The sequence below is a fragment of the Dermacentor andersoni genome, chromosome 9 (genome assembly GCF_023375885.2).
Source record: "Dermacentor andersoni chromosome 9, qqDerAnde1_hic_scaffold, whole genome shotgun sequence".
Classification (NCBI taxonomy): Eukaryota; Metazoa; Arthropoda; class Arachnida; order Ixodida; family Ixodidae; genus Dermacentor; species Dermacentor andersoni.
In genome coordinates this window covers 20946920-20962191 of record NC_092822.1, presented here as the reverse complement: position 1 = coordinate 20962191, position 15272 = coordinate 20946920, and the positions used below count along the sequence as shown (strand labels likewise).

Sequence of the window (15272 nt, the reverse complement as noted above, 5' to 3'; positions counted from 1 at the left end):
GAAACTCACCCTGTTCAATCTTGGGCTCCTTTAGAACACAACATAGCCGAGCTTTACCGCTAAATAGTTAACTAGGCCCTAGAAGGCTCCATCAAAATATGATGTAAAGGCGAGCTGGTGGGGAACTCTCCAACGAGGCGTTACCCCCGTCTTTCGTTTCGTTTTTGCTCTTTTTCTGGCTTACCAAGCGTCTTCTCGTGGTAAGAGTGGGGGTTCTTGGTATTGTGGTAGAGTAATTTAGTGATGCAGAAGAAATCATTTTTCTCTTTAGTGGCCCTTTGGCTTTGAATGAGTTGTACAGTGTCTGCATAGTTTTGGCACACATTCTTTTATTCCAACAAATATGGGTTGTCAACAAACAAAAGGCACTTTCTTTCTTTTTTCTGACCAGTGCAGTGTTTTGGCTGTGAAAGAGGGTATCCACTGGATCATGGCACACAGCAATAATTTGCGCACATTTATGCACACAACTATCTGTTCAGGAAATATGCACGGCACTCAAACAGGAAATAGAACCATAAAGGACACACACACACACAAAGAGGACAAAGACGCAAGCACACTAAAGCATTAAATAGGAGTCAATAGGACATAATGAAGGGTTCTCCAACACTTGCAAGCATGCACATACATGCGCAGCATGGACGAAAACATGAGTTAAGTGCAAGTGAGTGGCAGTGGTACTGGCACATCTGAGAGCCCTCCTCTGAGAGAGAGGAAAAAAAAACACTTGGCTATAAGGCACTGCACTAAATGGACTAAAGGAGAATAAGGAAAAACATCCAGTGTGCTACCTTTAATGTGTTTTTGTGCTTTAGAAGTTCTGTCAGCTGACTGTGATGTTGCATTCCTCATCCCATAGAAAATGTTGTTCCTGAACTGACAGTAATCCTTCACTCAAAAGCCCTTCAGCCCTCCCTGTTGACCAGCTGTGATCAATTAATTTAGTAATCAACTCGTGTTCAGGGTAACCGGATCAGATTGGGCCAAGCTGAGCTCCCTCAAAAAAACTAAACTGAATGCTTTTTCTAAAAGATAGTATGAAACAAGTAGAATGCGTCATTTGAAATATCTACTAAACATTATGAAACAAAAGTTACTTTGTAAAATGCATTACCAAGCACACTCTCAAAGATAAATGCATTTTGCTATAAATGTGAAAGTACAATCAAGACATTGGTCACCGTTATTGATTACAATACTAAAACTAGGCGCTGATGGCGATATTTAGGCTACTTTTCTCATTTATGACAAGACTTGCTATGTAAATGGGTGCACCAGTCCAGGCCACCTTCAAATTTTGCATGTGAAGAAACTTGTGAAACAATGTGAATCCAAGTTGCTACATTTTTTTAAATGGACTGTGTGAGCTTCCAGCACGGCCCCTAAAAACCACGAAAAGCAAACGGAGGATTTCACAAGCGATATTGCAAAAACAAGTCAAAATCCGTTTATGATAAGTGTAACTGGTCACCCCTGGGCATGCATTTCCGATTGATCATTTACGAAAATGCTTTTACTTTCGGGATCACTTTTCCAAATACTCATTAATGCTCTCAGCCACGCGGTGAAATTGCCTCCGAGCACTCTGAGGAAACCAGCCGAATGCAAAGCATGCCACAAGAGCGCTCTAAAGCAACCAGTCGAGTGTACTGTAAAGTTACACAATATGTCAGCAACAAATGCAAAAAAGTTGCGCAACAAGGGAAAAAAGTAAAAAGATTGCACTGCTCCGGTACTGCATGAAGAAACCTCATCTTGAGAACAGCTTTGCAAACTTGCACATATTTTCTTGGCAGGACTTTTCACAAACTGTGATTCACATGACCGAGTACAACACACAAAGCACCTACATTCGTCTTTTTTTTACATTTTATTTTCTCCATTGATTCCTTTACACTGTTATGAGTATACAGGTTGGTTTGCTTCATTAAATACAGATATATGAGAGTGATGTGGACAGCTGTACATTGCTTTATGCATGGCAAACAGCAGAGTGGGCACTTCAAAGTGAGGTGGTAATCAGTGCTCACTCCAATGCTATCCTTTGACACCCCTGTGGCAGGTGAATTAGTAGGTTCATTGGCAGTGAGTTCAGGAAAACCAGCTAGGCTGCATCACCAAAATTTAAGTGAGAAAAATGAGCATGAAAGCATGTGTGTGTGGCTATATGCACTACTTTGATTTTCTGCTAGCTTGGCATGTGATAGTCTCTAATATTGCCTCACTTTTTAAGCACATGAAAGAAAGCAAGGGACATGCATATTCCACTATCTTGCTAATTTGCCATAAGTATCCATTTTTTTTTTCTAGAGCAATGCGACAGCTGTCATCATAAAATATCTTGGTGTCGCAGGAAATATTACCACATTGTAAGCGACATGACAAAAGCATTGACAGAACAGTTGCTTGCAAGGTTTACACAATCTGCGGTTGAGTGAGCATAAATTTTGCTATTTTCTAGGCATGAACCAAGCAGAAAAATAAAAGAAGGAAAATTGTCACAAATTTGGTCAGCCCTTCTGCATTTCCAGCATTTTCTTGTTACCGCACACTTTCTGATGATTGACAGCAGATTTTTGAGACAGATCAAAAGCACTCGCATAAAAGAGTACAGACAACATGGTGGAAAAACTAGTGAATTTTCTTTTGTCATTTGCACTGCCCTCTAAAGAAAGCTGCACTCATGCATGCAGCAATGTCCTTGTGTTGAAGAGGCCTTCAACTGTTCACTTGTTTCGCAGCCCAGCTCACACACAACTGGTCTGCTCATCCAAGCATTCATTGGGCAACATAGAAGCAAACAAGCACCTTCTACTACTGAATGGCTGCTACCAGTATTCGAAAATGAGCCTCTTTCCCAAAGGCAGAGCATGTCTGTATGAATCTCTGCAGAAGGCCACTTGCTGGACTTACAAAAAATAAACCTTGCAGAAATTGATGCAAATGCGCAGCTACTATGTGAATTTGCTCATTGCATTAATGGGGTGGTACGATGTAACGTCCCATTAATTTAATGCATTTGCCTGTTCAACGGGTACAATGACTGAGTTCAAGGGTCGATCATTTTTTCTTGTGTGGAGTGAGCACGAAGATGAAAATGTCATAACACATGTGCATAACACATGTTGGAGCTATGTCTGCGTAGTTTTGTAGTCGATTGCTGATGCGGTGGCATCACTGTCGATGGAAAAAAGGCTCACTATCCGTCTGTACCTTTCTTTGAAAGCCAAGTACTATGCTGCCTCGTGGTGTGCTTTTGATGAACAGAGCCAACCAGTACATGGCACATGACATGTACGTGGCGCCCCCTGAGAGGCTAGGCTAGGCTGCCCAATGTTAGTTCTGACAATCGCGATATTTAGCGGACCGCTCATCGATGCGCTGCAGATGATTCATCATTTCTTGATTCAACTGCTCCAAGATGCCAGAGAAGTCCTGCAGCCGTTGCTCATTCTCGTCAAATTCATCTTCCATGCCTGTGCAAACATTTGAAAAGAAAAAACAAAAAAACATATAATGTGCAAGTAGAAAAATAGCAACCAGCCTGTACACCCAATCTTTCACTTTCCCTTTTCCATCTGCATACAAAATTACAGAAAGGCAAGGAGCTTCAAGTCTGCGCTGCATGTTATCCAAGAAGGCTTTGAGGAACGATGGTGGCTAATCCACACCACATTGATGCAGCTTACAACTGTACCTTCGATATTTTTTTAATAACATAAATCTTGCCTCAAGGCAATGCTCTTCACATAACATGCCATTTCTCAGCAGTCTTAAAATAAAATAAAAATTACTTGCTTAGTTTAATGAGAAGGAAACCGAGGCCCTATTTTGTTGGCTTCTTATGATATTGCTTATTTTAACTGTTTCAGTTAAATGTCTCCAGTACAAAATATTGTCAAGCTATAGTTACTGCAAAGTAAACGCGCTCTATAAGACTTTGTCCAAATTCAGTGCTTTGGTTTCTTTAATAATAGGGAAGGAAAAGGCTTACAAGAAGAGATGCATTTCATCCTCAGCAGTGCACCATAATAACGACTTAAGGTTTCTGGACACAGTCTCGACCAAACTATCGTGATATGAAGTGCTTCTCACCTGCATGTGTGCACATATTATATGTGCTGCAGTGCATGCATTCTTTTTTTTTGCAAAATTAACTAGCAGAGCAGGTGCGACATTCACATAGAAGGGCAGGCGATTTGGTTCATTTATGAAGAATGCATTCTGGTAACAGCGCAAGGAACAAGTCAGAGTAGACGTAACAAGCACTGAAGACGCAACATACTTGTCATCTGACTGTAACTACGAGAAGTCCATGCCCTATGTGCATATTTATCATGTATGCCCATGGAAGACAAAAGGGTGCAAGGATAGCGGACTTGGCATTGACCAACAGTGGACAAAAAAGGGAAGTCTCAGACTGGAGCCATTGTTTTGACAGCCAGGAATGAACGACAGCTGCATTGAAAACAGGCTCTGTGATGCTCTTTCCAAGCATTTCATATCTTGTGTCACTATATGGAATGTGCATTCCGTATCTCAACAGTACATTCCATATTTTGTCGTTGCTCGTGATTTCACTATTGGCATCTTTGGCTCGTTGAAAGATGGCGCGCACCTTGCGTTCGGCTGGTTCTTTTCGATCGCTCTCTTCCATGTTCAAGCGTATGAGGTGCTCTGAGCCCTGTCAGAGAAGTCATCGAGATTCAGAGCGTTTCCAGCAACATCATCACCACACAGCGCTGCTGTTGGCAACAGTTCACAGTAACCTAGGAAACCTAGGCCACTGCATGCTGGTGTCTCAACTAACGCTCGTATGGCTCATCCCATCAGCATGTCCGCTGGAGCTTCGGATAGGCAAAACCTCAGACGTTGGCAGTAGTCAAGTGGTTTTGCATCTGCCATCTCCTCCTGTGAGAGCGAGTCGCACATTTGGCTAGCGCCCTTGTCCCCTACCTCTGAATTCGAGGAAAGCCTGATCTGCCCAACTCTGATTCGGGAGATGGAGGCGACCAGTCTAAGGTACCATATGTATGATGGCTCCAGTTTTAGGCGTCCCTCATTTGCCAAGTGTGCGCCCTAGTTGCACACCACAATTGAATTTCAAAAATTTAAGGGCCATACATATATGGCTGTCGTTAATTGAAACAAATAATTGTCAAAGGTTGTCAAAATGATCTGACATAAGTACACCTTCATTATATCCAATTTCTTTTACAAGCATATGTTCTGTACACGCTGATATCGGAGAAATGCATTTTAGATTTACTTTGTTATGTCCAATAATTCATTATATTCAGGTTCAATATATTAAGGTTTTAATCTTTCTTCTTGTGGTCACAAAGCTGTAAAAACAAAGATGTCCCCCAAATTCAGGCTGACCTTGCAGTTGTTGGGCCTTGGAGTTCACACCTTCGGCTAGCTTTCGGGCTCGCTCTCGCAACTTCTCAGCCCTATCCTTCATGTCTCCGCTGGCTGCAGACTTGCCGCCCAAGTCTGCTACAGCCCTCTTGTACTCTGCTTCTAAATCCTCTGCTTCCTGCATGAAAACACAAGAGGCATACTTTCAGATGGTCTGCCTGTAAAATTTATAGCCACATTGCCATTGCGGCGACAAGTGTTTTAAGTAAGTTGCACATCACTGCCAAAAGACCTCAAGAGAGAGTTGGTGTAATGGGCTAAACATAAACGTCACCAAATCATGAAAACTTTTCTTGGCGTTTCGAAGTCGTCCAAGACATCAGAGGGTGCAGGTCAATGCAAATAAGGCTGTTTTAGTGTTCCATCTATCGGCACTGGCAAGTAAAGAACTGATATTTCTAAGTGTGAAATCCAGGTGATGCCTTGACAGAGCATAACTTGTTGAATGTCGGAAGCAATTTCTTGCGTGTTGTCAGTCGCCATTAGTGAAGACCAAATGGATCACTATTCCTGTATAAGCAAGTGGTACATCCAACAAGTCGTTGAATGTTTGTGCTAGTACCGTCTCTTTCTTTTCTTTTGTCTGTGTGTACATTACACTGCAGTTGGGCAGCATTAGTTATGCACAGTTTTGTTTGTCACTCAACAGGTACTGCACTTAAGACTTGCCATACAAAAAAGTACAGGCAAGATGAATAAAGAATGCTAACTAAAAAAAAAAATACACAAAAAAACTGTATGCGAAGCTAACGGTTCGGTTTCTTGGAGCAGATACTCAATCAACTTATCTTGTTACTTGAGAAGGTTTGGCATTCGCCAAGATGAATGTGAAAGAGCCAAGGAAGGAGATGAAATTCTAATGTAACGATGACTGCTATATTTTACGTCTTAAGGTGTATATAGATGCTGTAGAAAATAAGATGTTCATGTTTCCTGTTTGGCAGCTCAAAAACAGGCAAATGGGACCATAGAGCTTTTTCCAGGGACACTACCACGAGTGTGCGTTGCCTACATAGCGCTTCATTCATTGCCACAGAAAGTTGTCTGTAAATGTAGCCTGGAAAGAGGAGCTTATAACAGTTATCTCTGCAAAATAGAGCTTGCTGTTCCCCAAAAATTCAGAGCCATTCCACTCTGTGAAGGTGGATGACAAGCGGAGTTGTATATGGTGATAAATATGTTGATAACAAGTATGTTGATTGAAAATAAGATACATACTACAATGAATTTAGTGTCTCACGATTTTTTTTCTTGAAATTGCATACTCAATGATTTTTTTATTTGTAACCTTCTTTTGTTTGCTTTTTTTATTTATTATTTGGTCACCAAAGTGACTATCACTTTATGACTGCTATGATATGCGACCAATGGCTCTGGGGACACTGGAAAGGTTCTTGGCCAATGTGAGGTCTGTACACGACCGATGATGCGTTGTGGGCACACTGGTGTTTGTGTAACATTGAATCCCAAACCTTTCCAAGAGAAACGCCACGAATCACTTTCCCTCTGGCTGAGACACGTCTATGTTGAAATCGCCCACTATTACGATGGGAGTGGAGTCTGTAAGGGTGATCCAACGATAGGTGCATACGCTTGCCGTTTGCTGCATGATGTTCGTCCATATTACATGCCGCCTGCCGTCGCCGCTCACATTTTGGCTTCTGTTCACGACGGTGTTCTTCGTAGGCGCACTGTTCTTTCACAGTCCTCACCGCATGTGGCTCAGTGCGCGGGTGGAAGGGCACTGAGATAAGGCTACGTGGTTTGCCTTTTTTGCTTGCGCACACGAACTGCCAGAACCTAGCGCATAACAGCTCCGCTGTAATGAACATTATTTGAAGTTAAGCACCCGTGTTTCCTTGCCCCTGTGTTGTCCGTGGTGTAGAAAAAGTTTGTTCATTACTAGCACATCTGTATCGCCGCACAAGCAGTAGAGTACGCTACGCAAAACAGGGGAACGTACAGTGTGCGCCTGTCCCGCTAGACGTTCGGCCCCCTTTGCTTCGTTGACAGCTTTGCGGGCATCCAGGTTGTTCTGGGTGTACTGCTTCTTGAGCTCAGCCAGTCGATCCTGCAGTCCTCCGACCTGGTCCAGAGACCGGTTGGCCACACCTTGCGCTTTGTAGGCGGCGTCCTCGATCTGCAGCGTGCAAAAGTTGTACAGCTAGTCAGGTCATGCCCAGACACGTCTAGTGATTCTGTAATCGTCTCTGTGCCTGTTGCTGTGGCTTGATGGCTATGGCATTTTGCTGCTGAGCACAAGGTCATAGATTCGATTCCCAGCCATAATGGCTGCATTTCAACAAGGGAGAAATGCAGATATACTCGTATACTTAGTTTTAGGGGCACGTTAAGAAGAAAGCAGGTGGTCAAAATTATTCTGGAATACTGCCTCATAAGGCGGGTGTTGCTTTAGGACACCAATCAGTCTGCTGTACATAAAAAAAGTTTCTTCTATCCCATGATGTGTAATAAAGGCTTTCTCTGGGAAATATATGGAATGCCAATATGTTCCACTGCAATTTTGTTTATGGATAACTCAAAACTGATGCTGACCTCTGCATGTCTATTGAATGGACATGACTTGAGCACTGCTTGTGAATTTCACCTATATAGTATGTATACTGATTATTTTTATTCACTTAATAATAATAAGTAATACAATATGTGCCATAAATGCTTGGTGAACAATACAGAAGTAAACTTCAGAGACACCTTTATTTCAAAAGAAGGCTTCGAAGAATATTCTGAACAATTAAACAGAGAAAAAAAAACATATATATAAAATATTATATAAGGCAACCCTTGTGATGTTTCCCGTGAGGTGCCTAAATTCGGGTAGAACTGCAGTACTTTTGGAGGCTTCACAACAGAGCACCAAGGTTCTGAAGACAAATAAGTCCACACTTCCTTGTTTTGGTTGTTTTTAACTGTTTGGTGGCCAGAACTTGTCCAAGCAAACCACTGATAGATCATGATGTTACTTTTAACAATAGTTACCATTTCAGATGTGTTGTTTCTTTAAATTTGAGTAATTTTGCATATTTTTGTGGCATCATCTTACATATTTATTTTACAAATTATTTTCTTTGGTCTTGTATAACAGGACATAGGCATACAATGAAGCTGAATAAATATCTGGCAATGAATCCAACAATGTGTTTTGTAAGGTTTGATGAGGACAAGCCCAACTTGGTAGAAAATAGGTAAGAGGAAGAAATAAAGCAGCTACTACAACACGTGCAAGCCTTTCCATACTATTTTCACCCCTTGTCTCAATATTAAACAAGCAGTGCTCATCTTACTGCTAAGATCAGCCAATCAATTTGGTGAATAATTAAGCACAGTATAGATTCAAATGAAAATAATCATCGCACCTTCTCAAGACCCTTAATTAAAGGGTTACTAAACCATTCTTTCAAAACCATATATTCATTAATTTTGCAAGTAACAGGTTGATTAAGGAGGAAATGAAAGGAATGAAAAAATTAATGGAATGCAAATGAGTTCCATTTTTCCAAATTCGCACTGAAGTGGCAGGAAGCCAGTATGTCAGCGTGGCGCCACAAATTTCGATGTATTTTTTGTACCTTGGCTGCTGTAGCTCAGTAAAAGTTCTTGAAAGTTGCTCAGTTTAGTCCTCGGCTCTTTTAGAATACAATTTATAGTCCACCTCTAAAAGAATTCACTAGGCTCGAGCAGACATCATCAAAAATCCATGACATCACGACAAGCTGCCGTTGGAACTTCAAGGCAGAACGCCACTCGGTCTTTTGTTGCATTTTTTTCTGGCTTGTGAAGCATTTTTTTTTTTCTGGTAAGAGTAGCTTTTTTACGTATTTTAGAAAGGCAATTTATTAATACCCCAGTCACACGAGGCACTTTCAATCGCGATTGAGACTGCAACTTGCCAAGTGCGATCGAGGATATAGATCCCAACGAGGTTCAATCCCAATTGAAAGCGCCCCATGTGAATGCAGTACATTACAGCTCCTCAAGTTATTTCTTGTTTTAGTGTAGCTTGAACATGAGAAGGTGCATACCTGCGCAAGATCTTCCTCGGCTGTGTTGATGTGCTGTCGAGCCTGATCGATTGCTTGCTTGGCCCTGCCTTGGGCTTCAGCGGCATCGTCCAGGTTTTGCAAGACCTCCTTGGCGGTGTCCAAAATCTTGTTTGCCATAGTCCTGTGCAAGCAGCCGATTAAAGGTGCGCATGTTGCTGAGTGTGTGTTTGTTTCCCCTTCACACATTACTGTGAATAACAGGCTTATAACTACGTCTTTTGGCAGAAAGTAGGGCATAAGTGGATTTGTTAACACTGAAAATGAAGGTCTGTGCCTGCTCAAAATGGGTTGGATATTAGTAAAAGGCTTATTAGCAGTTACCACAACCAATGAGGGAGAACAGACACATTGCAGCAACTTGAAACTGCAGTCAGGGCTTCTTGCTTCAGCATCTGCATTGAACTGGTGATCCAAGTTCCAACAACTCTATGCAATGCCTCGTGAAAAGGTAGAACAGTCTTATTGTGTACTTCTCCAGTACCATTATATTTGAATGAAAACATGTTTCAAAACCACTTGTATGCAATGTGCACAAGCTTTGAATGCAGGACAACAGTGTTGATTAATAATGCCAAGCCTTGTGGCTACCCCAATACTGGTTACCAGTTGTCTTGCCAATGATCTATTTAGAGAGCGTACCTTGCACGATCTGCCTGAGCCTTGAGGTCCTTTGCAAGCCTGAGATCATCCCCGGTTTCTCTCAAGATGGCATCGATGTCAGTCAGGCTAGCTATGGTTTCATTAATTTCCTTCGCCAGCTCACGAATTTGTTCAGGTTCCAGCGAGATGGACAGACCAATACACTGCATCAAAGGAGGATGTCGGGTAATCAAATCAGTAATAAGCAACAACAGATAGATTCAGCAGAAACTATCAGAAGGTGATTGTCAACCTGACGGCGTCCTGACAGATATGCTGAGATGTGCTGCTGGGAACAGTTACCGTATTTACTTGCATAATGATGGAACTTTTTTGTAAGAAAAATTGAGGCAATATCAGGGGTGCGATCATTATGCGAGTTAAATTTCCCGCGAAAAGATAAAAAAATTTTTTTCCGTCTCGCGTTTGCTGCGGGACACCAAAACAAAAACGGCGGCCGGCGGAGCAAGCCGAATGCGATTTTTTTTTTTTCTCATGAGTACATAATGTGCATTGAAATTGTTTCTTACGTATCAGTAATGAATAATATCGTTAATATCGGGAAGTTCGCGGCAATAATGTATCCATGTCCACTTTGAGGGGACAGAAACAGATGGGCGCGCTTAGCTGCCAGTGACATAGAAACACATGGCCGGCATGCTGCGGAAACTACGGCATCTGTCTTCACTACTATTCTAATACGGCACGTTTCCGCTAAGAGTGGGTGAATATCTTAGCTGTGTTACAAGCGTCGGCGTATGAATAGGGTACACTTTTAACGTATCAGTGTAAACGTGGCTACTATCGTTGCCGCTCGCGATTTGTTGCGTGCCCATGAGTGCAGATGAGAAAAATTGAAAGGCACCTTTTTTGTTGTTGTTGACCACAACCATTATAAAGCCTACACATAATAAAGGCAAGTTTGGTTGCAGCTTTCTTTTCGTCATGGAAGTGCAGAAAGTGATGAAAGTAATAAAATGAGGCATCTACTTAAGAATGTTTGGTGTGTGCAGACCGCTTGGTTTGTCTTGAAGAGTCATTCGCGTAGCATTCGACAGATGGTAAGCGCGATCATTATTAGCTAAACTTGGCGCACAACATATCGCTGCGGCAAGTTCGGGGTGCGATCATTACACGGGAAATAAAAAAAATCAAATTTTGACGACGAAACTCGGGGGTGCGATCTTTACGCGAGTGCGATCATTATCAGAGTAAATACGGTATTCACTATCATCGCTATATCAGCATCAACAGCAACAGACAAAATGTCGCCACACATTTCCAACGCCAGCCTACTTGTTTGTCGTCTGCTGCCTCCACTTACGGAAACCACAGTGTAGAAAGTGCAATTTTGACGACAAAATTCAGGGGTGCGATCATTACGCGAGTGCGATCATTATGTGAGTAAATACAGTATTCGTTAGCTCTATCGGTTCATGCTACAAGGCTTGTCGGTGGTGTGACGTATGGAAGTGTCACAGTGCATTTGAAAAGTAGTCTTCAGCCTCACCGTGAGACATGATGAGGGACATGCTGATGCATTAATTTTCGCTGCACCTATGCTTACACGATTAGATACACGGTGGCCAGTGTCTTGTGAAGTGCTGCCTGTGCTGCAAAGCGAAAATTTTTTTTAATACTCATTGGTCCAGCATATAGCGCATTGTGTTCGACAAAGGAACACTACATGCAATGTACGGGGAATGCAAATTCCGTGATTTTTCACTGCGTGACGAAGGCTGCAGTCGGCCAGGACAGCATGGATACATACAGAAATGCGCACGCACACATATCCAGGACAACATGCCACAATTGCAGATGGAATTTTATAATTGCTATTGCAATAAAAAATTCAAGGGCTTTCTGCACTGTATCGTGCAGGAGAAGGGAGGCACCAGCTGGGTCCACTGACACTCTGCTACAATCTTCTGACTAGGTACACCAATTTTCATGCTGCTTATTTCATTAGATCCTGAGCTCGTTGCAGTTGGGACATTCGCATATCAAGCATACTTCAAAGGGGCCATGAAACACTTTCGATGGTTATGCACAAATGCACTAATGTGGTAAAGGGACACTCTAGTGAAGATTCACACGTGTCGGCCGTAACAAGTAAAATAAGCGCCTCGGAACATTTCTTGGTTATAGAAGAGTTTCGATTTGCGTACCTCTTCGGCGAGGACTCGAATTTCAGCTGGTCTCGCTCCTACTTCACTCAGGAATTTGTCAATACGGTCTAGCAAGTCCTGCAGGTCAGTGCCGACTTCTTCCGATTGATTCTTCGCCATCTGGGAGCGTGCAAAAGCCTTCTTCGCTTCTTCGAGGGCCCGTTGCGATTCCCTTTCTGCTGAACCAACCTGCATGTGGGGCATGGACAAGAACTTGGGTCAATCTATGTCGACAAACTTAAAACTTGCTCATTTTCTCCTAAAAAATATTTTTCATCTAAGGTAGTAACCTTCAGTTACGATCACTTCAGCGAGATTTCGTGCGATTCAGCCCCAGACACATTGGAGTCTATAGGCGACAGCATTGCCTGCACTGTGCCAAGACAGCTTCGCACTGTACGAGGAATGCTGTTGCCTGTATGTGCCGACGAATCCATTGCCAAGTTGCGCGAACTCTCATTAAAGTGATTGTTCCCCCAAAAGTGATTTATCAAGACTATGGCTTCTGTCTGGGCTTCTTAATGTGTACCAAAATTTCTTTGCATGAGCATTTTCACATTTCCTCCCATCAGTTTACAGCAACTGTGAACTAGTGCGTAAGAGCTTTTCTTCGAGCAACCTTTTGCAACTTTTGCTGCTAAGTGCCACCCGAACCAACCAGGATAAAACAGCAAAGACTAATCACAACATCGTAGTGCCAGAATTGACAGCTCATGTGTCATGAACACTAGACTGAATCGCGAGAGGGAGAGGAGCGTTAACTTGACACACATACAGTTTCTGTTCCTGACATGAAGAAACGATGATGCCACCCACCGCATTGAAGAGATCTCGGGCTTCCGCTTCTTTCTTCCCGAGAATCTGGTTCGCATCGACGGCCATGGTGAGCGTGTTGTTAGCACGAGTGAGAGCGCCTTCCTCGCAGCCTAGTCCACCACAGTGGTTGCAGCCTGCACCTCCACAGAGTGAATCGCAACGATCCACCGTTCCCCGTCGGTAGCAGACAAGCTCGTTGACGTCGGAGATTTGATCTTCCAAGTCAGCCACCTGAAACGGTGTGTAAGCATATCACATTCATCCTCTGATCTTGCACTTCTGTAACAAAGTTCAGATGAAGAAAAAAAAAATTGACGTACAGGAAAATGATGCAGGATACTGCCGTGATTTTGCATGAACCAACAACAACTTCGCCAACATTAAATTCAATTTTGGTACACACTACTTTGTGCAGCATTAGAAGAAGGACTCCTTCATGGCATAAATGATGTAGACCAGAATTCCCTTTCCGTTCTGTCACTGGGGGTAATTTGGCAAGCACGACAAGGACATGTTCCAGGATGTAAGAAAAATGAAAAGATGTGCACAGACAGAAAGGATGACAGAAAAGGCGAAGTGCTCTACCTTTTCTGACCTTTTTTCTCTGCACACCGACTGGAACATGTCTAAACTGCAACTAGCCCAACTCTCTGCCTTAATTGGCAAGCAAGTCATATACTCATGGAGATGTCTCTGCAAGACATATTGGAAAAGAATCCAAAAGAAGCCATCGAAGATGATCGTTGAAGTCAGCCCTCCTCTCCTCTTATGTGCTGATCAGTCAGGTGCCTCCTCCTCTGTGCAAGCACTTACCTCTCCACACTTTACTCTTCTACTCCTCAATATTTTTACCCTCCACGATTAAGAACATAAATTAAGAACAAATTAAGAACAGCATAACTTGCATAAGCAACCATAAGTCGATAGCCCACCTCTTGCTGCAGTTTGTGCAGGGCATTCTCATTCTCCTGGTATGTGCGATTGTATGCGCTGGCCGTGTCTTGCAGCTTTCGCTCAACGTAACGACGTGTGGCCTGCGACTTGACAATGTCGTCTTGTGCTCCCCGGACTCGTCCCTCGGCCAACTGGGACCTCTTTTGGGCTTCCCTTGTGATGTTTAGTGCTCCTGCAAATGAGTGTTACCAAAGAAGTCGTACACGTCACGAACATGTGTACACTTCAACACTGTTAACCACAGATTTTCAAAACGGGTTCCAAGAAACCTGGGGCTTTCCATGGGCAGCATTTGTGCATTCCATGAGCGTACAAATTAATGCACAACTCTCGCCCTCATTTTAGTTGAGTTGGTTTACGACTATGCATACCTCTTGAAGTTCCTGCATCACACGAACAATAAGTGCCCCCATCACCTGTTTCTTATACGTAACTTCAATATAGTGAAGTTGTATCAGACATGAAAATACTATGTTATATTTGATATTCATTATAAGCATACATTCGTTGCGTGCTGATACTGATGAGACATTTTAGGGTTACTTTTGTATTTCCAATAAATAATTATGTCAAAGTTCAACTATATACAGTAGACTTCCGTTAGTTCAACACCAGTTAATTGGACCTTTCGGTTAATTCGATCCCACTGAACATCTCAGCCAGAGCTCATGCATTTCTGTGGGCCCAAACTTTCGTTAGTTTGACCTTAAAATTTGCCTTCAGCAGATAATTCGAGCTTGACCAATCAGCATGCCTGTGCTTGACCTCAATAATGGCAAGTGTCTGTCTCAGTGGAGCCTAGAGCGCAGTGAATGTGTTGAACACATCATATCCCGTAGAAAATGCCCATCTTCGGCCTGCCCTAGGAAGATCTTTAAGCAATAACTGTAACTCACAATGTCTGATTACGGTACTTATGTGATTCTAATGCGCACTTCTTTCTTTCTTTTTTTCTTTCATTGTTTTTTAAATACAAGTGCACTGCGTCAAGATTAACTTTATTGACTTAAATAAACAATGTGTGGTGAAGCTGATTTTAGAAAAGCAGTTGCCATTGTGCAGCACGTATTAGAATCTTGCCCATCTTTCTTGCTAAAAAATTGGGTGCATGTTAGGTTTATGCTTTGTTTAGGCGCCTTAATGTCATTTCGACATAGTTGTCTACTTTGTACGCAGAAAATTAGTGCCCGTTTGATTCAGGGTTGTG

General features: G+C 42.5%; 1 protein-coding gene across 1 annotated transcript in view; it reads right to left on the bottom strand.

The window, feature by feature from the left end:
* Window positions 1-309: 309 nt before the first annotated feature.
* Window positions 310-15272, bottom strand: part of LanB1 (laminin subunit beta-1) — a gene marked incomplete at its 5' end in the record, with an annotated part of 52746 nt that continues 37783 nt past the window's right edge. The window contains 8 exons of the mRNA XM_050174979.2: window positions 310-3479; window positions 5386-5542; window positions 7388-7564; window positions 9468-9609; window positions 10128-10291; window positions 12296-12484; window positions 13112-13342; window positions 14044-14237. Coding sequence (XP_050030936.2) covers window positions 3340-3479; window positions 5386-5542; window positions 7388-7564; window positions 9468-9609; window positions 10128-10291; window positions 12296-12484; window positions 13112-13342; window positions 14044-14237 — 1394 coding nt within the window. The remainder of the gene's footprint in view (window positions 3480-5385; window positions 5543-7387; window positions 7565-9467; window positions 9610-10127; window positions 10292-12295; window positions 12485-13111; window positions 13343-14043; window positions 14238-15272) is intronic.